The 23823-nt window shown below is 40.5% G+C and overlaps 2 protein-coding genes across 3 annotated transcripts in view; both read left to right on the forward strand.

The window, feature by feature from the left end:
* yaf2 (YY1 associated factor 2) overlaps nt 1-8812 on the forward strand; it is a 14468-nt gene extending 5656 nt beyond the window's left edge. The window contains exons 3-4 of one of the 2 annotated variants that reach the window (XM_028570972.1): nt 4762-4917; nt 6451-8812. In XM_028570972.1, coding sequence (XP_028426773.1) covers nt 4762-4917; nt 6451-6703 — 409 coding nt within the window. In that variant the 3' untranslated portion in view covers nt 6704-8812. Of the gene's footprint in view, nt 1-4761; nt 4918-5328 lie in introns of both variants that reach the window. The other variant, XM_028570973.1, reaches the window with a different exon arrangement.
* Nucleotides 8813-11193: 2381 nt separating this feature from the next.
* Nucleotides 11194-22656, forward strand: gxylt1b (glucoside xylosyltransferase 1b). Its single transcript, XM_028571130.1, has 7 exons — nt 11194-11473; nt 13687-13897; nt 14021-14152; nt 14622-14873; nt 15130-15253; nt 15505-15677; nt 19979-22656. Exons 1-7 carry the CDS (start codon nt 11271-11273, stop codon nt 20138-20140), a joined length of 1257 nt encoding a protein of 418 aa, XP_028426931.1. The 5' UTR covers nt 11194-11270; the 3' UTR covers nt 20141-22656.
* The last annotated feature ends 1167 nt before the right edge of the window (nt 22657-23823 follow it).

The following is a 23823-nucleotide window of genomic DNA, read 5'->3' on the forward strand; positions in this document are numbered from 1 at the left end:
GCATGTACAGGCAGGGAGAGACATTAATCATCGGGTTGGAGGAGCTCCCAGGAGCAGCCTACGTCCTGCTGATAGAAGACTTGACACACACCTACACCTAGATTGAGAGTGTTCAACAGGGCATAAAATAAGCTATTTCACAATGATCTTACAATCATCACAGAACAGTGAGATGAGATTTGTTTATAGCAGCACACTCCAGTGCCTATTTGCAGTCCATCGGCTGCCCTGTAAGCTGTTTGCTCATCACACAATGTACTCGACAAATGTTAGCAGGCAGTCCAAACATCTGCAGCTTTCTGCACTGCTGTCTTTTGGGTGCGACACTTTACCAGTTGAACATTTTAAAGAGCAAATGGCTGGTATAACGGCCAAAGGTGCCCTGTCAGGACTAGAGACAGCTTTGTGAGCTTTTTGAAAATAAGATCACCTCCCATGATTATACTATACTACTAATCAAAACTATGACAGCTTCCCCTAAAGACTGGCCAGACTTTGAGAGCAGAACACTTGTTTTTCTTTTTTTAGACAAGCACTGCACCTCTCAGTGCACCTCATTTGTATGGACCTTCCTGTCCTTGTACAAACACGTCACCTCCCGAGGTGAGAGTTTGGATTTGTTACAGCACCATTGTTACGTTTTGTTATGTTTTTTGGGTGGACAGACGCAATTAAACTGGAGTGGTTGCTTCCTTTTTTGTGTAGAGATGAAACAGTTGGTAGTAAGTAGTTCGCAATCAAACCGTTTACAAGGTCCGTAAAGAACTGTGAGTAACCGTGTTAGTATAGTAGTACAAGATGGTGCAGTTCAGATTTTCAAGTGGAATTTGTTTGAACATCGACAGGCCACAAAACCAATCGTCACTTTTTTCTCATTTTGTGAAAACCTTGTATCCATGTATTTATCTAAATTTGGTGAATTTGAAGGCATAAGTGTCGCTTTATGGGTTGAAAACATTCTCATATCTTAGGCTAAACAACCCATTTGAAAACCCATTGCATTATCTGAAAAATGCATGGTCACATTTTTTATTAACTCATGAAAACTTGATGTTTTGGAAATGTATTATTTTAACAGCACAGGGATGCAAGGGTGTGTAAATCTGAGTTTAATCAGACTAGACCACTCATAGTCACTGTTCTTTCTAAGCCTAAGGTTATTATGACAGGTCTATAAACAGATTATGGTATCATACACACTACCACACCATCTGTGTTACTGATGAGTCTCTGTGAGCTGTGGTGTTTATGACCTGCTGTGGCAGAAACTTGATGGTCAAACCATCCTGAGTCATAATTCGACCACCTACTGAATTTTGTACGTGACCAAATCAGGACCAGAGAAGATATTTTGTGTGTGTTGGTTCATCGACTGCTTTGTTGGTGGAGGAGTGTCAGGTCAGTGGGTGCATCAGAAGGAGGGAGAGAGATAGTGATAGATGGTTTGCGTGTGTGTTCATGACATATTTGCTAAGGGGTCAGCCAGAGTTTCCCCGTCAGTGAAATGTGTGCGTAAAAGAGAGACTATATGTTTTCCGGACTACATTAAAAGAGATTCAAAATAAAAGAGATTGAGATTTCCTTTTCAAGGAAATGGAATTTCGGTGTGTTTAAGCCCTCCTCGTAACGTCCTAATTTCCCAGTGTGGGACTCCATTAGCTGCTGTGGAATAGATGGCATGATTGGAGCAAACATCGATTGGAACAACAGTTCCAACACGCAGTATTAATGTCAGAAAGAATAGGCCGTTACATTAGGCACAGAAATTCCTGTTGCAATCAATAGACGCACGCACACAAACACACACTCAGCTTCCAGATGGAGGCCAGTAGCGAAAGGCCTAAGTGCTAAGATAATAACCATTTGATTGGGTTAACAGAGGTAGCTCTGTTTAGGCCTGCCGCTTTGCCTCAGTGATATTAGCTTGTCTCCTCTTTCACCTCCAGGTTATTGAGCTGGCTCTATTAGTGAAAATCTACTTCATTGTTATACACAAAGAAATTGGGATTTACAAAATATGTTTATAGTTGGCCCCAATCGCTCTCAGGCACCGCCAGTCTTTTCATTTTAAATAGAAAATAGCAATTAGCCTTGGGTGTTTCTTTTATTTATTTATTTTTATGATCGCATATCAAGCCAAACATACAGCGCTCATTTGCAGCATTAATGAGTGACAGAGATAGTAGTAATTAATCTGCTCATTACATACACAGGAACTATATAAGCGCATAATAACATCCAGAAAACATATCAAAGACACATCAAAAGGAGGTTATGAATGAATGAGTCAGCTGGTTGTCTTGGTTTTTATTTTTGGAAGCTGGTAACATTTAGCCCGAGGGCAGGATGGTCCATTCTGTTCTGACAATTGCTGTTTTGTGTGAGAGCTTAGAGTAAATTCAGAAAACTAGACATTTATTCATTGTTGTAGTTTAAAAAGGAGTGCCACAAATTACTTGAGCTAGAGGACTTTGAGAGGCCTCTGCTTTTATTTAAAAGGTGTCAGCAGTTCTGCAGCGTCGTGCTGACAAGACAGACATATTAGAGGATCTCAACATCTCCTCCCTATCAGATGGTTATGTAGGCCAAGAGACCCATTTGCATTTTGCTCTAGCCTTGCTAGTATCTCTGCATGTTCTGAGAATGCAATGATAACTCTGAAGGAAAAACTGGGAGAGACTCTTTGAAGCTGGGCCCCAATTTAGGTCATCCCAGAACTGTTAAACAACAGCTTTGCCCTTAGAACAAGACAGCAGACCAGCAGCCCTGGCTTATACATTTCCTATTAGAAAATGAGGTGGAAGCCTCTAAATTAAGCTAAATAGGCCACCGAGGCTCTTTTTGGCAGAAATGTGGCGCATTGTCAGGGCAACACTTGGCCAGGTGCTCAAACTAATTTTGTGGATGGATTTTGTCAAGTCCAGTGCATTTGTACACTCTGTACTTGTATTGTGTTTCAGCCTTATAATTACATTAGGCAAGTGCAAAAGGGCATTTTTCATGAGGCACCTGGAGGCCAATGTTTTGTAATAGCAATACTTTTCGAAGGGTTCATACACAAAGGCTAGTATAGTTGAGTGAAGCTGTTGTACAGTGTTACCAACATAGTTACAGTATGAAAGCATCAATACAACGCTTAGCTTACATTCTAAGATCAATATTTTCATGAGCAGTAGTTTGAAGCTTACATTTCACAGAAACTGGATGGTTAATTATGAAATTAAATTATGAATTACAAATATGACCGCTCAACAGGGCTCAGAAAACACACTGTGTTCTTCTGCTGTTCTCATCATGCCCTCATGCTTCATCTGCTCACTGCTGTGTGTGTGTGTGTGTGTGTGTGTGTGTGTGTGTGTGTGTGTGCGCGCAGTCACGTGCATGGGCTTTAATATGCCTGATTGTATGTGTCTGTTGATTGCACTTATAAAGCATGCATTTTGGATTTGTATACACCACTTTGGCTTTTTGGTGCCGTATGTGTATGCTGTAATGTGCATAGGTGCATTCATACATACAACCGTGTTGATGTGTGTGCATGCAAAATCAGGCACTAGATGTGTAGGCTCTCTCAACAGATGGCCTTCAACACACTTGCCTCTCGGCTAGGGCTCTTGCCAGCCCCAAAACACACACACACACACACACGATTGCAGCCCTCATACATGCAAACGGTTGCCAGACCAATTGCATAATGTATAATTTTTGAGACAACAGGCACTCACGGAGGATGGAAATGTGACTGTGAGGAGAAACATTTTATTCACCGCGTTACACTGAAGTTCTATTTGATATCGGATTTGTCTTTTAGCATTCTGCGGAGCTTGTGTATGAAGGTGCATCATCCTCACTTATCAGGCAAGCATTGCCATCAGCGAACACTGTTTTCTCTGTCATCAATAACAAACCAGGGACCATGACTTTTGATGCAAGGCAGAAAAATCATTACAGTGTGTTTTGTACGTAATCTATAATCAAAATCTTAAAATCCATCATGGAAAATATAATTACACTCGGACAGAAGCCATTTACACAACTGACAGCGATCACGGATGGGAAGCCAGTGAGGGATCATGCCCCCTGGTGCTGCAGTAGTGACTACTGATTGTAAAAAGAAGCAGCAGGTGACACACTTTATGGCTGTTTACACCCTCACCTTGAGTTCTAAGAGACAGAGACTGCAGTGCAGGAGAATTCCACATTTGGGAAGAACGGGGAAAAACCTATTGGGTGTGACCTTTTAATAAAAAATGTGACATACTGTGGTTGAGGCCAGAGCTGATCTCACTTCTTCTCTTAACAAACAGCAAAACACCACTCTTAGTCTCATGGATTTCTTTTGTGAGTTTTATAAAAGCAAGTAGAAAACATATGTGCATGCCTCCTATGCAATCTGACTTAGTATGTCTGAGTATTTTGCATTCCTATCACATCTTTGTGTTCACCAAAACAGCTCTCAGCTTGTCAATGTTTATCCCTCTGAGCCTTAAAAACAAGCCTGTGCAGGTACACTACATATCTCACAGATGGCTGAATCCTGGATTTTATTCTGAATGCACTCAGTATGTGGTGCCACTTGCTGCCAGTGTTAAGAACACTTCAGCAGCACCATCCTAACCAGCACTGGCAGTGATTATTGGCTCTTGATTATGGTAGAACGCTAGCATCAAGCCATGTGCTCACTGTGATTTTCCCTCTCATTAATCTGTCACACTCTGTCTCTTTATCCCCCCCTCCCCCCTCTTCCCCTCCGCGGATCAGGAAGCCTCGTCCCGTCTCCCAGCTCGTCTCGCAGCAGCAGGTAACGCAGCAGTTTGTGTTGCCCTTGCAGCCCAAAAAGGAGAAGAAGGAGAGAGTAGAGAGGGAGAAGAGCGACAGAGAGCCGGCGCTCAAGAAGAACAGTCACAAGAAGATGAGGTAAACAAGCTGACACGGGGTTAGGGTGGGGGGGGGGGGGGGATCAACCGGAATCAGATATTACAGGGATGCATGAATAAACACTGGAAACTATAGATGGTGTTTATGTTGCCACCTGAAGTGAGGTTGATGTGTTGTCATATTTCATAAAGTACTTCAAAGGATAGACGTGAGGTGGGTGGGAAACACCAGAAAATAAATTTCAAAGCAGTGTCTGAAAAAGCTCTTTTCAGTTTTCAGTGACATGGTAGCAGAAAGATCAAGGTGCTTTCACTCCTGGGTAAATCAAAGATAGAATCTTGCAAGGGCTGATTAATGCACAATCTCATGCAGGATTTTAAAGTGGGACGCCCCTGGGGTTGTCCTCTGCTGTTCTCTGTTTTGGTGTGTGTGCCTTTTTTTTACTTCCAGGGTGTTCCAGGGTGCCTGTAGGCGGAGTCAAGGCCAGGGTTGCAGAGGAGATGTGGGCACACCTGTACTGCCTGGCTCACCTGTACTTAAGATGGCTGCAGAAAATGCTCTTGCTCTCTCTTCACCATGCCACACCCCGGGGGGACACTCCAGCTCTCCACTATCCACTATTTTCTGACTCTTACTTGTACACACACACCTCATGATACACTCACCCATACACTCCTGGCACTACTGATATTAAACATTTAAAAAAAACATGGATATCCATGTTTTTCTTGATGTTTATGGTAATCTGTAGTTTGGCCGAATAAAGCCCTTCGCGGTCACGTTTGTGGAGCTTCCTCTTTTTTTGCAAGAAGGAGCCAACTTGTAACAAATGGGGGCTCGTCCGGGATCCATCCCGGTTTATTTTTCACTTTCTCTTCTGCCTTGAGTAAGTTCATGAGCCTAGTCGGTGTTGGTTTTGTTGTTTCAACTAATGAGATGGTTGTGCGAGTGGTTTAAAGGTGTGTTTTCAGTAACAGTAGATACCTAGTATTGGCCATTGAGGGTGAGTTGTACTTGTTGAAACAGGAGGAAGTTCGGCAAACAAAACTGTGATGGTTGTGAAACATTTGAGTGTCTCAGGGTGGGAAAGCAAGGGAATTGTAGAAAACTATAGCGGCTGAGTTAACTAAACCGTTTGTGCCTGGTGTGGGGCATCAAGGGTGTTTACCTTTTGGAGTTACCTTTCCCAGTAGGATTAAGCAACATTGTCTCCCTTGGGGGCTTGTTGGTTCATTAGTTTAATTAGTTATTTTCTGCATGAACACGATTTGACGTTTTGTCTGTCTTGGGTACACTTCCATGGCAGTCTAGATGAGTAACAGGGATCCTGGGGCTTAACTGGGTCATAGGGTTTTTGAGCAGCAGGGCTGTAGTGTGGTTGCATCATTTTGCCGGATTCCAGTTCTAGCACCAAAACGTTGCAAAAATATATATATATATATATATTCTTGAAGATAGACAGTTTAGGAGTTTGTTAGCAAAGAAAAAAGCCTTAAAATACTTTCTCAGTTTTTTTTTCTTTTCTTTTTATTTGTTTCTCTTACTCTCCCCAACTATTTCTCACTCACTCAGGCCGAGGTTAAAAAACATAGACCGGAGCAGCGCCCAGCACCTGGAGGTGACGGTTGGGGACCTGACAGTCATCATAACGGACTTTAAGGAGAAGGCCAAGCCCTCGTCCAACTCGGCTACGCCATCCAGCACCGCGTCTACGGCCGACCACCACAGCCAGAACGGCTCCAGCTCAGAGAACACAGAGAAGGGGCTTTCCCGCTCCTCCTCTCCCAGAGGAGAGGGGAGCTCGGTCAACGGAGAGTCCCACTGAGTCACCCCCCCCTCGAAATCTCCATCTGCCTCCAACCCCATCTCATCTGCAAGCCCACAGGTCACTGGTGGGACACCCTGCCTCGACTTTAGAGCTGCACATTACTGACTAAAACAGTTTGGCTTTCTTTCTTTCTTTTGGATTTAAAAATTTGGCGATTTTAAATCTGTTTAAAGATTCATTCCCACAGCAGTGGAATCCTGCATTTAGAAAGCAATATAAAAAGACCTTTTTGCTCCATCTTCGAAGTTTTTAGTGACCTACATTTTCACTTGGACATTTAGTGTAATCGAAAGGATCCCGCACGCTGTCCAAACCTTGCTACAAGAACATTTACTAAGACAATTTTATTCTGACGAAGAACTTCATCAGAACAGATCTGAGATGTCTGAATAAATGTTTGGCCCTGTGCGGTTTCTTTTGGATGCACCTGCCTGTCCAGGTGTTTCTTTTTCTTTTGTTTTTATACTTTTGTCAAACGAAATGTGCAGCCCCCACCCTCGACGTTACCTTCAGCGGCCGGCAGAGAGCCCTATTCTTCCCCCATGTGGAATCTTCAGCCTCTGTCTGGAATCTTTACCTAGCCGTTATAAACCTGAACCACCTATTACGCACTCTCGGTGTCCCTACACTGAATCTTCAACCTCTCAGCAAACCTTTGCTCCTGCACTCGATTACTCCAAGCTTTTACTTGTGGACTGCCTCTGCTGTGGAGTGACTTTTGACATAGCACAGCGGCTGTACTCTGACTGGCACCGTTTGGTGTTTTTGGGTAATGTTTGGAGCAGGTTGTTTAGTTCAGGTAATGCTCGTTATGTCCATATAAAAAGGGACATCGGGCAGGTTTTGATAAAAGCCCTCTTTTAAATGGTGCGGGAACATATAGTTTGTGATTTTAAAAAGGAAAATGCCGGTGTTTTTAGTTTTCAGTTTGTGCCATTAATCTACGTCTACATGTCATGTTGAAGATTAAAATCAGGGTTTTGTTTTTCTATCTTTGCAGCCATTCATTTTGTACCACTAACTTGCATTAAGTGATATTTTTGATATGTTAAAAAGCTAAATATATTGAGAGGTAGCAATTAGCAACCCAAAACCTGCAGTCCCTCAAATTGCCACTTGAGGCTGGCTGGTGGTTTATTCTATAGCTAATTTCCCTATTCATGACAACTGTTACGGAGAGTGGATTTTTATATTACTGGCCCATTTAAATTATATAAGTTATGCATGATTAAGGGCTTGGCTGCCAGGTGACCGGTGGGTGCCATCACAGGTGGCTAGCTCAGCAACCAGGCTTCTTCGGCCCGCCTCAGCTCCACCTCTCATTTTTGGATTAGCCGGCAGCAGGCAGAGTCAGGCATTGCCAAGATGGCGATGGCCACACTGAGCTTCACAATGGCTCTTCAGGAATCTACTGTATGTGTGAGGTCACAGAGGCTACTTCCATGTTCTATACAGTCTGTGGTTCTATGGCCCCTCACATAGACAAACCATAAACTATCCATGTTCAGCAAACCAGTTCAAACAAGCTGTTAACACTATATGAAATCACAGAAGATTGAAGTTTCTGGAAAAAGTCTTTAAATGAGTCAATATTGTGCTAGTATTGGTCAAAAGACCAAAAACACTAATGCAAAGGGATTTTAATGTTGGTATCTGTCTGCTAGATGTGCAAGTAGGCAATACGGCGCTAACATACTAGTCATAACCGCTCAAATCTGTCTATCAGGGCTTTGTTTCTTTGAATTGATTCTGCAGTCTTGCTGTACCCTCCTGCTATCAAAAAATTACTTAATGCAACTTTAAGAATTACCTAAGCTTTGTAATAATTTTCAGTCACTTTATCTGTCACATTGTAAGTACATGATGTACATGGCTCCCACAGAATATATATATATATATATATACGCAAATACAGTTCTTCATACATCATAGTTCTGCTTGCATTTGGCATGCTTATTTTTTCTTTTCTTTGTTTCAGAGATGAAAAAAAAGAAGAGTTGATGGCAAAATGTCAACTAAATGTAGATGGTAGTTAAGGGACTGTCGCTTTAAATGATACCGGCATTCTCCTTTTAATCTCTGCTGCGCACACAGGGCTGCACCTGCTCAGCGTCACAGTGGAAAACCAGACGGTGCTCATGCTGTTCTGCCCCCACTGTGAGCCCAGTGTGGAGACTGCATGGTGCTTCCACAACAGAAAAGGAGCTTTGACTTCTGGACATGCACAGTTATCAGCTGCATAAGGTGATGGCCTGCGGTGTGATGGACTTCAGAAACTGTTTAAATTCCTCCATTTTGACGTAGCAAAGTGGGGGAGCTTTAGAATATACTAAACCCCCAGCAGAACAACTATAGATCAACCTAACTACACAATAATGTATGAAACCTGTAGAATACTACACAGATAAAATGGATATTTCTAAAATATTGTACTACAATGTTTTGATGTGGTTGTATTATCCATCATAGCAGTGTTATAGTCGAGATTTTTACTTTAACATTTTAGCACAGATCCTGAGAACTGTCATGGCATGATAATATTATGGTCTCTGTATATTGTGGGACAGGCTATGTCTCTTAGTTTGTTAGCATTGTCATATGTGTCAGAGATCTCATAGGTTCACCACACTAGCTGGGACTAGCTGGGTGGACTCATGAGAAATGTTCGGATGGACGTTTGTTATTTGGTTGTGGCAAAAATGGAAAGACACTTAAAAACATGTTGGTTGTCACCTGTTGATATGTTTTGTTTTGCTTTGCCATGCTCAAATTGTTTTGAAATGTGTTAACTTGTTTATTACATGTCTGAATAAGAAAATTCAAACAAAAGAAATCATTTTACTTTTTGTAATTAGGTGCATGCATTGCTTACACTTTTGTGTTGTCACTGGTTTGCTAATCTAGGCTTTTTCTAAGCAGAGGAGTGCTTGTTGTTGTGTTTTCAGCTCCATCTGGTGAACGACTTCACTGCTACTTATCCTCAACACAGAACCATAGACACAGAACATGCAGGCTTACAGATCAGGCCCATAATGCAACTCTGCATACGTTGAAAATGGTGAATATCCATGTAATAGTTAAGTCAAAAAAACGTAATGACATAAGTATATAGGCCTACAGTAGTTATGAGCATAAGGTATGGTTTACACACTAATTAGTCGACCACTACATCAGTCAATAACCTAATTTTCCCACACTAAATGAAAATGCAGTTGACGGTCAGGTCTGTTCTAGTGGAGCCACATCAATAAAGACGAATAAAGCCATGAATGGGTCTTTTCAGAGGTGAAATCAATGGAAAGTTGCTGCAGACACAGCATGAGGGGGGAGGGGGAGGGAGGAATCAACTTGCTTATCGCTCCCACCCTTCCCCCATTTGGGGTCCCAAACCTCCTGCTTCTGCTGCATGAAGAGCATCAAGTCAAACTGGTAAAAATAGAGATACCCGGAAGTTTGCTATGGCCTTCACAATAAAGGCCTAAATGTACTCTTACAAATGGTGATAGAGGGCAGTGGCTAGTAAACCTGAAAGTAATTGAGACCACACTAAAACACGAAAGTTTTGAATTATTACATATACTATTAAGATAACAGGCACATCATTTGTAATATGGTATATTTCCAAACATCCAATCTGTCAGGAGTAAGTTTACCAACTGTCAAAATTCTTGAATTTGTAGGAAGTGGGATAAACATAATACCAAATAGTTTCTCCTTCGCTCACATAGTCTTCAAGAACAAGAGTGTAACAGTGCACAAGCGATATCTGAACTACGCTTTCAAGCATTAGCATGAGCATTAAAAGGATCTGGTACAGAATTTTAAGAAATGCCCAAATTTTACAGTGCAAACCTGCATAAATGGGTGTTAATCTTCTTATGCAATTCACCCCACCCTATTTTTGAGCAGAAATGCCCACTCTGACTCAATAAATAAGAATGTTTTTTCTAGGAAGGAAATACCTGCGAAACCTGTTAAGGCTTCTGGTGGGTGAGATGTATAAAATCTTAACAGAAATGTAAAGTATCAAACATACCAAAAATAGAATGAAAGCAGAAAGGCATAGGGATAATATATTGTAGAATCAAAAACACAAAAAATGTAATGTAAGCATGACAACTGTGGGACCTTTAGGTTTTGTTACATTTTCCACACTGTTAAACTGTCACACAGTATTTAAATTGTTAAATAGCTTTTATCTAGTGGCATAGCATGCCATTTGTGTGTAATCTTGTACATTCTTCCCAATCTGTTCTATTACACAAGACTATTCTATAGTTATTCCTTCAGATCAAATAAACAACAACAACAACAACAACAACAACAGGTAAATAAAGCTATTGTTGTATATCATTGTTTCAAAAGCTTTAATAGTAAGAAATGTAGAGAAAGTTGCAGAGCCAGACCGCCAGAGGGCGTAATTACCACGCCTGATAAGTTTTATTTTTTAAACACTGACCGGAAGTGCGTTACAATTGCGAGGAGCTTCGCAGTTATTATTTTTTACCATACGCTAGTTTCTGTGTCATGACTTTAGCTCTAAGTTGCGTTTTCAAACTCCAAAATGCGGCGTTACATTCGTGCACTAATCTTGTGCACGGTGTTTGCCATGTTTTCGGGCTTGTATGTTTACAGTAAACTGTTTTACTCGGACGTGTCGGGCGGTGGAAACGGACCTAGAAGGGTTTTCATCCCACCGAGAGTCCCCGGAGGCAGGCGAGGTGCCGCGGACAAAACTGGGCCCCAAAGCCCACACTGGTACAATAGGTAGGACTGAATTTTCTTTTTTTCCTGCTTTAACGTGATACAACTGGGAATCAAATCACATTTCATTATAAGCGTGAGTGTAGAAGTAGATAATCTACTCTGCACCACACTTGTGATGTATAGGAATGTGACGCTGCCCGACTGAACGTCCCTATGCAGACAAAGTACACTACACTACTTTTCTTTGGTTGAAGACCGTAGTGACGCGAGACTTTGACAGGTGTGCGACCCCATGTGCAGCCCTCCTGATGGTACCGAGATTAATTGATATGCAACTAAAGTTATACCCTTGTCATACACAGTTTGACGCCCACGGTCCACTTTAAGGCCTACATTTAGACAAATGTTCAATGTAAAATTCTGATAGAACAAACACAAATAAAAGCACAACATGAATATTTCAACACGTTAAGTGATTACCGAACTTCAGCTTTACTACAGCTTTGTTTTCACACCTGGCTGTTTAGTGTCTGCCAGATGTTAGGGTTTGAGGGGTGGGATAAATGGGAGGAGTAACTAATAAAGTTCAAAACTAGCAGTTTTCCCTTACAGAGGTCACTGCCATAATGGCTGTAGGCGAGTCAAGATAAAATGTCTATTTTTGTATATGACATAACAAAGGAAAGAACATCTTAGAAGCTGGAAACACAGAAGGATTGACATTTTTGCTTACAAATCTCTTGGCACCTCACGATTCGATTCCGATAAAGAGGCCAATGATTTGATTCTAAACCGATTATCAATGCATCTTGATAAAAAACTTTTTTTTAATGTACATATAAAGTATATAAAGGCTAGGAAGCCAATCACTTCCTAGCCAAAGCAGCTAGACAAAGCTTAGATTTTGACATATACAGTATTTGTCACACACAAGTTTTGATGAAATGTTTTGTCTACTGAGGTTTTTTTTACATTTTGTAGTGATTCCATGCTTAAGCCTTAAACATGCTTGTGAAAGTCACCTTTTCTTTTACAGTAAGCTTCCATGTCAGAGGCTCAGGCATGTTTAAAGGTGGATCATTGGCTTCTTAGAACATGAAACATGAGGTGGTCAGATGTAAAGTGATAAAGTAGATGAACAGCCTATATCCTTTTTATATAATTATTTTATGTATGTCTTATTAGATCATATATATATTTATATTAGGGCTGTCAAAATGAATGCGTTAATTTTTTTATATTTAAATCGTTAAAAAAAATTAACAAAATTAACGCAGCTGTGTTTACTTTATGTGGCGGCTGAGAAACGTAATACGTCTACATAACAGCAGGTGGCGCTACTCTGTATTGTTGCCCAAGTAATGAAAACCGGCAGCTGATTGGACGAATGCGTCACATGGGTTTGTTTTCTCCGGATATTGAGAGCCAGACTGTCATGGCGGCCGTTCAGAATACGATCTCATTGTACCAAGATAGTTCACTGAAACATGTTTCTGAAAACATTTTAAGCGAGAAATAGGCCGTGCAGTTGATGAATCTGTCTTCATTTCAGCTCAACAAAGGTCAGTTTAGAAGATTTTCGTCAGATTTTGAAAGACTAGTCACCTCATTCCGCTCGCCATTTCCGGGTGAGTCCCGACTGCCCTGCCGGCGACTGAACTCTCGGCTCGTTGGAGATGAACTGCGCCTCGCCTGTAAAGTAGACGAGAGCAGGCGACAGCAGCCGGGGACGGTGACAAAAATCTGCTCTCAAGTCAGACAGTTTCTAGCCGTTTCAGCAGGACTAAGCCAAATTGTTGCTGCTGTTGTTCTGAAAGATATTAAACATTCTGAACTTAGCAGAACCTTTCCTTGTTTGGTTTTTTCTTCATATTTGCAAAGTTAAGTGATTTAGCATTTAAATATCCATTATTACAAGCTTCAGTCTCAATTTAAAAAAGCGATTAATCGCGATTAATTACAGCAAATTGTGCAATTAATTAGTTAATTTTTTTTAATCGATTGACAGCCCTTATATACACACACACACACAAAATTAAAAATCTTTTTTTCCTTTTGGCCATTTTTTGTTTTTTTTTCTGCACTCTTGCCTAAACTCTAACTTGTTGTCCATTATCCCATCCTCTTTCAGTCACTGTTTCTAATTTGTACTTGTCTGGAGACAGTAACTTTTAAATAAAAATCAACACATAAATCGCATAAAGAATTTTATACTCAGAACTCTGGAATTCATTCATTATAACATCTGTCCGACTCTCCATCCTCTCACTCAGGTACATCATGCGTCAGCGGGGTCAGGGGGAGGCAGGTGGTGGCAGCGTTCAGAGCAGACCTGAACCTCCCATGCACCTGGCTGTGGTGGCCTGTGGCGAGAGGCTGGAGGAGACTCTCACCATGATCAAGTCTGCTGTGCTTTTCAGCATCAAGAGCCTCCACCTGCACATCTTTGCTGAAGATCAGCTACATGCCAGCTTCATTAAAGCTGTAAGTAGGAAATATTTGGAAAATTGAAGTCTGAAAACGTCAAATTGCTTGCTGTTGACTGAATGTTGATCATATCCTTTACTATACAACTACTAGTCATTTGTTGGGTTGTCTGTGTTCCAGTTGGAGTCGTGGCCTGGTTTTATTCACTCGAGATTCAACTACACAGTCTACTCCATCAGCTTCCCCAGTGAGAACGCAGCCGAGTGGAAGAAACTCTTCAAACCCTGCGCTTCTCAGAGGCTCTTCTTACCTGTGAGTTTGTTATAGAGAGAGGACTCCTCAGCATGAGCATCACAGTGAGAAATGTACATCTGAAGTCATTATGACACTCAATTTGTTTTTAAGAGTTACTTTTAAAAGACAAAACATAACCCAAGTTAAAAAAATCCGGGTCTGCAAAAGCTGTAAAATACCAAATTTCATTTGCCTAATTTTACAGGTCACCGATTTCACTTCTGGTGTAAATTTATGCCTTAACACTTATAGAATGAAATATGAGAAACTGCTTTGCCTTTGTATATTCAGGAGCACTGTAGAGAAATGTAATGTTTTCCAAATCATCGAAGTTCACCTTTATACATTATATAAAGGACGATTATATTGTACCACCGTGGAAGAAAATCTCATTTGTTAGGCCACATACTGGCAGTATGCACCACTCAAAAAAATGGAGAGCATCCACTCTAATATTCTCTGTCCTTGTCTTTTTTAATCTATGCAGCTGATCCTGAAGGATGTTGACTCAGTCGTGTATGTCGACTCAGACATCCTCTTTCTGCAGCCTGTAGACCACCTGTGGGTGTTCCTGTCCCAGTTTAATTCCTCCCAGTTGGCTGCTATGGCCCCGGAGCACGAGGAGCCCCGTATTGCCTGGTACAACCGCTTCGCCCGCCACCCCTTCTATGGCAGGACGGGCATCAACTCAGGGGTCATGTTAATGAACATGACAAGGATGAGAAACATGTTCTTTAAGGTAGGGCTGAATGCTGGAGACGCATTTTCCAGGAAAGTTGTGTTTAGTCTCTGTTTACTGTATTATTGCACCACTTTTATTGGCCACAAGATGTCCTCCTCCTCTTGCTGCAGTTGTTGTGTAAGGTCTGTGAGAGGATTCACTTTGATCCTGTTGCAATGTGAAGCTCCCAACACTTAACCACTTGACAATATTGTGACACAGTAAAGGCATCTTTTTGACTGGTGTGTGTGTGTATACATGTCTGTGTTGACAGAATGACATGACGTCTGTGGGGCTGCGTTGGGAGGAGCTGCTGATGCCTCTACTTCAGAAATACAAACTCAACATAACCTGGGGAGACCAGGACCTTCTCAATATTATTTTCCACCACAACCCTGGTAATCCTGTGTGATTTGCACACATTTCATGTCTATTTCCATATGCACAACTGTACAAATTCATACATGATGCTTTTAACTTTCATAGACAGATTGAAGAGGGATTACTTGTTATTGAGTGTTATTTATTTTTTTTTTTTTTTAAAGGTAGACATATAGTGTATCATACTCTTCAAAGTCTACAGGATGCCACTTTGTAGCACTAGTTTGTTGACTTAAGTGTTTCTGGTTTTGTGTACCTCCATTTACAGAGTGCTTGCTGGAGTTTCCGTGCCAGTGGAATTATCGTCCCGATCATTGTATCTATGGCAGTAACTGTGCGTCAGCTGAAGAAGATGGCATCTACATACTGCATGGAAACAGAGGGGTTTACCACGACAACAAACAACCTGCCTTCAGGGCTGTTTACGAGGCCATACGAAAGGTGGGCGCGCCTTAGGGTGTTTTTGTTAGTGTATGTGAGATGCTTGAATACATTTGTCCATCTTTAGGCTTTGTGAATTCAGCTACAGTATGGGCCTCTTCTTATGTTTGATCCAAACATGTTCAGCCAGGACATGGATTTGTCACAGGGGGATTTATGCACTGTTTAGACCAGAACAATTAGCATTACAGAATTCTATGTGAAAGAGAAAAAAAATACATTAAAATGGGCTGTATTACATTAAAGTCTAACAACTGATGCATCAACTCCCAAGATGTATCTGCTTTAATGTTATCTAAAGTTGCCCTCAGTGCATAAAATTAACTGCCCTTCCATAAATCTTTTAATAATGTTTTATCGTTCACTTAGTTCATTTTCATAACAGACTTGAGCTAAACTTGAGTGCAGTGTGTTTACAATTACATTTAAAAAAAACACGTCAATAAACTTAAATATCAAATGAAAAAATAATCTGGTTTAAAGTGCTCATATTATGCTTTGTGGCTTTTCCCCTTTCCTTTATTGTGTTATATATCTTTTTTGTGCATGTAATAGGTTTACAAAGTGAAAAAGCCCAAAGTCCACCCCAAAAGGGACTTACCATCTCCAACAGCAAACAAATATTGTTCACAAACAGTTCCAAACAGCTCCATTGTAGTCCAGCCTTTGCTGCCGTGACAAACTTGCGTAACACACGTTATAATGCTCGCCTAGCTGCTAGCGTGGCACGCCTTCATACTCTGCTTCTGACTGGCTTGTAGTGCTGACCTAGGTACTGCGCATGTACGACTCAACAAAGATGGAATACAAGTGTGATGTCTCACTCTGTAGCCAAAACGGAGAGCTCAACACACAGGGTGAAAAGAGGAGATGCAGCAATGTGCAGTAGAACAAAAATATGGTGTTTTTTGAAAATTAAACCATGTAAACCTATTCTGATATAACCTCTAAATACAATTATGAACCTGAAAATTAGCATAATATGAGCACTTTAAGTGTTTGACCCTGAGGCTTCAAAGGCTTTAATCCCAGCTCACAGACATTATACAGGCAAATCTTGATGGTAGCAGAGGAGAAGGAGCAGCCTCATATTGCAGTCCATTATAAGTAGAGGATGCGGCCCACTCTTTTGACTGAAATGACTTGCTTTCTTGTTATAATGACAGGTTTTATTGCATTACATTTTTTGTTCCCTTCCACATGTAGCAATTGAAGAAAATTTGGCTAAAAGGCATTTTGGGTAATAAAGTGTCTACCAGAAAAGTGACTGAAAACGAGCACCCTGTTAAAAGTCTCTTGGGTACATTAAAATAAAAAAGGCTGGTGAGCCCTTCAGAGTCGTGGGTGTAATTTAGTGCAACATCTGATGAGCAGAGCCCTTTTATAACCCCAGTGACACACCTGCTCTCCTCCACTGCCCTGCTCCTTTACCCTCCTAGATGAGATTTTGGATTGGTGCGACCCTAAAGACCCTAAGTGTTACTGCCATCAGATGGTCTGCATTGGAAAACAAATCTCCACCATTTCCAGAAGGTTGGAGTGAAAGCTAATTTCCCCCATGAGGATGTTTATGGGTTGTTTACCAGCAGTGTAATGATATTGACAACACCGCTGGCATTTACTTAATGAAGCCATCAACATTGGAAGTCTCATTGCTTTCCTATTAACAAAGCATTTAACATAGATCAGAGCAATGGCTGATCCATACCTTATCCATGGCTTTATTTTACAGGCATAATTACAGCTGTAGACACACATGTACTGTACATGTGCTGCTACAAGTGAGAACCCCCACACAAGGTCCCATAGCATGCCCTGATAACAGTTTTCCAATAGCCTATGTAGGTATTGATACTTTCATAGATATGTGATTTGCCAGGAGTATGGAAAGATCCTTTGTGCGTTTCATCTCACTGGGCAGACCATTTCATCCATTTCTTGCTTCTTCATCTGCAGCAGAACCTCAGGCAATCAGAGTAGTGTTATGGGGTGAATAATAAACAGGACAGCACTACAGTGGCCGCTCAGTAAAAAGTGTGAGGGTTCAGAAAAGTGGTACAGGAATGAGGACTCAAATGCAGATTCACTTTCACTCAGTTTGGAAATAGTGTGGTTACAGGGAAATAATGAGTGACAGCAAGTTTAAAAATCATCCCTGGATTTATTTGCTCTCAAACTATTGGCAACATCAAACCCAATGTGCAATCTTATGCTCCCTTCTGCTATTCCCAACCTGGCTTACATACCGTGACTGGGTTCAAGTCCCTTTCATCTAATCTGCAAGTTTGCGTAAGCAAACTCCCACAGAAGGCAGACTAAACTAAAAAGTGGCCAACACCACTCTAAAAGGGTAATACAGTGAGGCTTCTGGAAAGCTTAGGCAACAGAGACAATCTGGCAAACAGTAAGGGCTCGTTGGAGAGCAAATATATACTCGGGGTGATTACCAATGTAGAGCAGGTGTGTGACGGATTGAAGCGGAAACGCACCGAGCACCGTTAGAGGACAGGTATGGAATGACTTAGAGCACAGGTGTTGCTAATAACATTAACAATGGCTCAGTTGTATTGCCCCCACATTTTTAGCTTTTCTGTTGTTTTCACTCCTTTACATGATTGCTGAAGTTGATATAACTTGCCTGGGCTAATTAGCCACAAGATAGCTTTCTGTTCACCAAAATCACAAAACGGCCACCCACTGCAAACGGTAAAAAATGTCCAACACATCACGAAAAGCCAATCAGCAAATTAAGGATATAGTCATGCCCACAGCCCAAATTCTGATAAACATGTAATTTATGTTGGGCTATACCTTTTTAAATTATTTAATTTATTTGTTAATCCTTCCTGCTTAATCTTTTAATCTATAAAATGTCACAAAATAGTGAAATAAAAATGCCTCAGAGCCCCATGAAAGATCATAAAATTGCTTATTTTGTCCGACCAACAGTCCAACACCCAAACACATTAACGTTATAATTATTTAAAATAAAGAAAAGCAGCAAATCCTCACATATGAGAGACTGGGACCAGTGAATGGTTGTCATTTTTGCTTGATAAATGACTTAAATAATTAATTGTTCATCAAAATTGTTGTTAATTTAAAAGCCCTATATCTCTCTATTGTTATGTAGTGATTAATTATACTGCTAAATGTAGTTGTTTTTATCATAGCAGCTATTATTCTCAGTAAACTGGAGACAAATGTACATAAATCAGTGTCCTGAATCCTCACACAAAGAAATGGGAATACAAACAGCAGTGCTCCTCCCTGTCTGTCTGCCTGTCTGTGTCTAAAACAGACCACAGCGATCTGTCTGTCATAAAGCATCTCCTCCTTCTCTCCCTCCGCTGCAAAAAAGCTGAGCCCAGCGTGCAGCAGTTAAATTTTTACAGCCAGTGGTACATTTAGAGTTGGAGTCTGCACACCAACAGTGCCCCATCAGCCACACAAAATCAATACACCAACTGTAAATGCAACTTTATGACCGGCGGGCAGGCGTGTGTGTGTGTGTGTGTTGTATGTGCTCATAAAAAAACGCCATTCTCTTTGTGACCCAATATCAGAGACCGAACCGCAAGCAAATGAGCCGCATAAAAAATGGTAATTCCCCTTTGATTTCCTCAGAGCATTGTAAAGACTCCTTCATTATTGGGAAGACAGAAATTTCTACTGTAATCCCTGGTTATCGCTGGACGGTAAGCCTATAGCATAAAACTGACTCCAACCATGTGGGCTGCTTTATGTTTTGCCCGGCTGACCAATCAGATTAGATGTGGATTCCCTTCTGATCTCAGCATGCCTTGCAGATTTAGTTTTTAATTTATCCAGGGAAAGATATCCTCCAAGCCCAAATGCTGCCCAAAGCACCACTTTGCTTACTTACTGAGGGAATCTGATCAATTCCACTGGAACAGTAGGAGGCTAAGAGCTGTCCTCGGGGAGTTTTGATAGTAGTTTGGGATTTCAGCCTGCTCACTTTAAGTTTCCAAGCCCACTCCTCCTACCCTCCAGACAAACACCATCCCCGTATTTCAGCTCTTTGAAGAAACAGGGGAGTACAAGTCATCTTACGAGTCTGCCTTTATATTCAGTACAATTCCTTGATTTAAAATGTCCTCGTCATCGTGTGCTTTTTGTTTACTGAATGTCTCAACATGTAGGATCAATACATTTAAATTGAAGGGATCTTATTCTTTGAATTAATAGAAAAGTGCTTTGGAATTTATCTTTAGATCATCGGAGCAAACAATACAATACATCACACCAAATCCAACCAATGAATTGTTTTATCGTTCCAGTACTCTTTTGGCACAGACCCAGTGACTTCTTTGTTGGATCCACTAGAAGAGGAGCTGTTGAAGACGACACACACTTATTGTGGTAAATCCCACGCGCTCCTTACCAAGAGACTGGCACACAGCCTGGCAAACATCAACAGAAAGGCCCCACGTGGACGGTGACAAAACTGAATCACAATGATGGGACGGAGGCCAAAAGTAGAGACTCTGAGAGACTTTATCTTGTCCGGCAGTACAGACTTGTACTTGAACAAGAAACTAAACCCCCAGCAGGGATTTAACCACTACAGCTCTCTGAACATGTTTTTACCTGGCAAACTGTTCAATAACAATTAACACGAGTTGTCCAAAAATGCATAGACTACTTTGTGGAAACCAATGAGTGGAGCTTTTACATCATTTTGGTGAATATCTGCTCCATAAAGGTGCGGACACACCAAGCAGACGGCAAAGAACTAGTGGCGAGGTAAAGCCCAACTGTGGCAGCGCCTCACGTCTCCTGTGTCTTGGCCAAAAAGTTGCACTTGAACACACTGCAAAGACTACTTTGGAGTGTGTGACTTGGCAACGGACGCACAAAGAATTGAGGATCAAAAGACTTGTTACCTAGTATGCAGCCGCTGCACATTATTTGCCAAGTGAGAAACAGTCAGCCTCTCAGAATCCTGCTCGCATCGCCAATATGTAGAAGCAGAAAAGTGCTCAAGGAGGAGGTTTCCAAGATTTTTTGTTTATTCCTGGAGAATAATAGTAGAATAATGGTCAAGCTCAGTTTTTATAGTGTCTAACAAACATCATGCCAAGCGCTACATCATATGTTATTGGTCCCAGGCTGCTCTCAGATAACCTGCCCTGCCACGTTTACAATGAGTTAGTTTGACCTGCTGTGTTGTTTTCCAGTTGTTGACAAGAGCCTGTGACTGTCCCAGGTCAGCTGAGAACATCTGCGACAGACAACTTCTTTTACACACATACAAAATCAATTCATGCACTATGCGGAAGAGGAGAGACCGGGCGGCACACTGCGGTCCACCAGCTAGTTAGCTAACGTTAGCTTGCTTATTCCACCCAACAGTTGTCACTCATCTGGCGATAGCAATGTCCTTTCCTACGCGACAAGAATGTGTGAATGAAACATTAATTTGTTACATTTTACTAATGTAGTGGCCGGCCAGGGCTGGCTGGTTAGCTTGCTTGCTAGGGGGCTCAGTTCTCAGTCTAGCACCAACCACAGTGCAGGGGGAGAGAGGTCTGCTGTCTTTATATTAAGTTTTATGTTATAGGACATTATTTTATTATTTTATGTGTAGGTATGTAGATCTTTTAAAAGACATGTTTATGTTGAAATAAATATAGCTATACAAGTAGGTATGTATCTCGTTGTACGTCGACGACGACCTCCTTGGTGTGTCAGGGCCTTATAACAGTTAGGATTGTCTCAAACTGAGACTAATACTTGCTCACCTCTTGTAAGTTGCTCTAGATAAGAGCGTGATGTAAATGCCTGAAATCTACTGTAAATGTTGCAAAGGCCAATTGGCCTTGTAGCAAAGTACCGAACTTAGAAGAGAAAAATATTTACTACAGATGGACACATGGATTTTTTCTCCAGGTGTTTCTATTACAGACTTTCCGAACATTTTATATTTGACTGACAAATATTTTTATTTTAAAAATACCAGCAAGCTTTTAGTCTCTTCCATGTAACATTTGTTCTCCTTTCAGTGCCCTTGGTTACTGACTAAAGGTGGTTCTTGACTTTCCATATTGGAGAATTTAAATGAACCTTGTTAATCACTCTTATTAAAAGAGACAAACGATAATAATATCAGACTTGGAAAAAGGCTTTTAACAGGGCCTATTTTGAGATGTATGCACTGGACCACTTTTCCAAACTTTAGAAACCACTTCAGTACCAACAAGATGGAAGAAAAGTCATTTCAGAGAACATGCATGAAATATAGTAATTATAATAATAATTTCTGAGTTTGTAAAGTGAGTATGTACGTAATCACTGTATGGAACAGTTCTTCATATGTGTGGAATAATTCTTCCAATGTGATTTTCTACTGTGGCAGGGGTGGAGCACAAGGATCTCTATCAGAGTACTGTTTTCCTGATTAAAGTTTGTCCTATTCTGTGTAATTTTATTGGTAACACAGGTAACCTTGACCCGAAATAGAACAAGCAAAATGTGGCGATTCACATTGTCATAGGTCATTTTTATGTGTGATGTCAGTCTACACTTTTGTTTTTGTTTCTAATAAAGTTCATACATTTCCTTATGTTGCTTTGAACAGGAATGTTTCTGGCACATTGCTAAATAATTAGATGCTATGTATTTTTTTTTAAAGGATATGTTTTGCAGATATGCTAAAAATCCTATTAGGTTAGTTTATGATACACTGTACAGCCAGCATACATAATGCAGAGAAATTGCTATTGAACATGTGAATAAGCTACAAGTTCCTCTCCTTATGCCAAAGCATTCTTTTTATTACTATAATTATGGATTTTGTGCCATTGAATGTATTTTTTTAACACTACGGGGTGAAATCAAAATGTTATCAGTGCTTGTGTTGGTGTGAGGATATCATTTGTGACATGTTTACTTTTTTATATCATGTTTTGTGTTGTTTTTTTACATTAAAGATCATGTCAGTGTTGTGGAATTCGTACAGCGTGTGTCCTGTTTAACCACCAGAGGGTAGCATTTTTTGATAGGTCCACTAGTGCTTAAGGATGAAGGATATTTAAAAAGATAAGAAATAAATACAATTTATGATGAAGTAGTAATTATAAGGGGGAAGCTATAAACAAAAAATAATCAGTGTTGCTATCATTGTGTGAATGCTGATTCAACAGCATTCACAGTATTGTTATTCTTTTCTTTATTATTCTGCTTCTTCCGTACGTTTTTTGATTATGGGACTTCTTCAGCTTTTGTTCTGTGTTATACTTTCTGAAATATTAAACTTTTAAACATTTTATTTTAACATTAAAGTCAATGAGAGCAGGCTTCATATCCTTCAAATCCTCTTCCACTTCAAAAGTTCTAGCTCCTTCATACTTTCAACTACAGATGCCAGACAAACTTTAAACCATTCACAAAATATTTAGCTATTTTTCAGTTTGATATCTTTTACATTTTTTTTGTGAAAAAGCTGTTTAAGTTTAGTGTTTTTCATCGATTATAATGGGTGTGTATTGCGTGAGTAACTTTTTTTCAACGTAGGGCGGGACTTGCCTAGAACTGCTCTGGGATCCATAATAACACAAACCATGCACACTTGTGGGTTTTCTGAGGAAATCAAATTTCTGATTAGTTGACAACGAATTGATTAATTAATTATTCCACATCTTTTTTTTACATTAGTGGTGTTATTCAACTTGTCAATGAAATTCATATTAATTAAAACCATTCCCACTTTTCCAACTATTCTCACTACTTCAACTTCTTAAGGATTTAAGCTATTAATCCAGTTTAGCTTTAGCAATTTAGCTATTCAGCATTTGCATGCATTTTCGAGTTTAACTTGATATATTTTCAAGACTTTATATTCGATGTATCTCTTTTTACCAACCTAAGGCATCTTTGTTAGTTTATTCTATAAATATCTAGCTTGAAGCAGATTGATGCTGTGTTTCTATTGCCTCATTGGGCAGATCAATGGACTTGCCAATAATCTATGACTAGGTCACTGAAGGTGCTCCACCATTTCTGCTTCAGCTCTGAGGTGCTCATAAAGTGTAAGTGATGGACCAATAACGCAGCTGTATAGGTGCTTGTTTGTGACACTGTATGGCATTGACTATGGAGAACGAGTTTATGCTTATTCCCATTA

The sequence above is a fragment of the Perca flavescens genome, chromosome 23 (assembly GCF_004354835.1).
Source record: "Perca flavescens isolate YP-PL-M2 chromosome 23, PFLA_1.0, whole genome shotgun sequence".
Classification (NCBI taxonomy): Eukaryota; Metazoa; Chordata; class Actinopteri; order Perciformes; family Percidae; genus Perca; species Perca flavescens.

What these genes read in the sequence shown, in the direction of transcription:
- gxylt1b (XM_028571130.1), top strand. Translation starts at nt 11,271, where the DNA reads ATGCGGCGTTACATTCGTGCACTAATCTTGTGCACGGTGTTTGCCATG. An exon ending in CTCAGAGGCTCTTCTTACCT is followed by an intron (nt 14,153 to 14,621) that starts GTGAGTTTGTTA and finishes TAATCTATGCAG; the next exon opens with CTGATCCTGAAGGATGTTGA. An exon ending in TGAGAAACATGTTCTTTAAG is followed by an intron (nt 14,874 to 15,129) that starts GTAGGGCTGAAT and finishes CTGTGTTGACAG; the next exon opens with AATGACATGACGTCTGTGGG.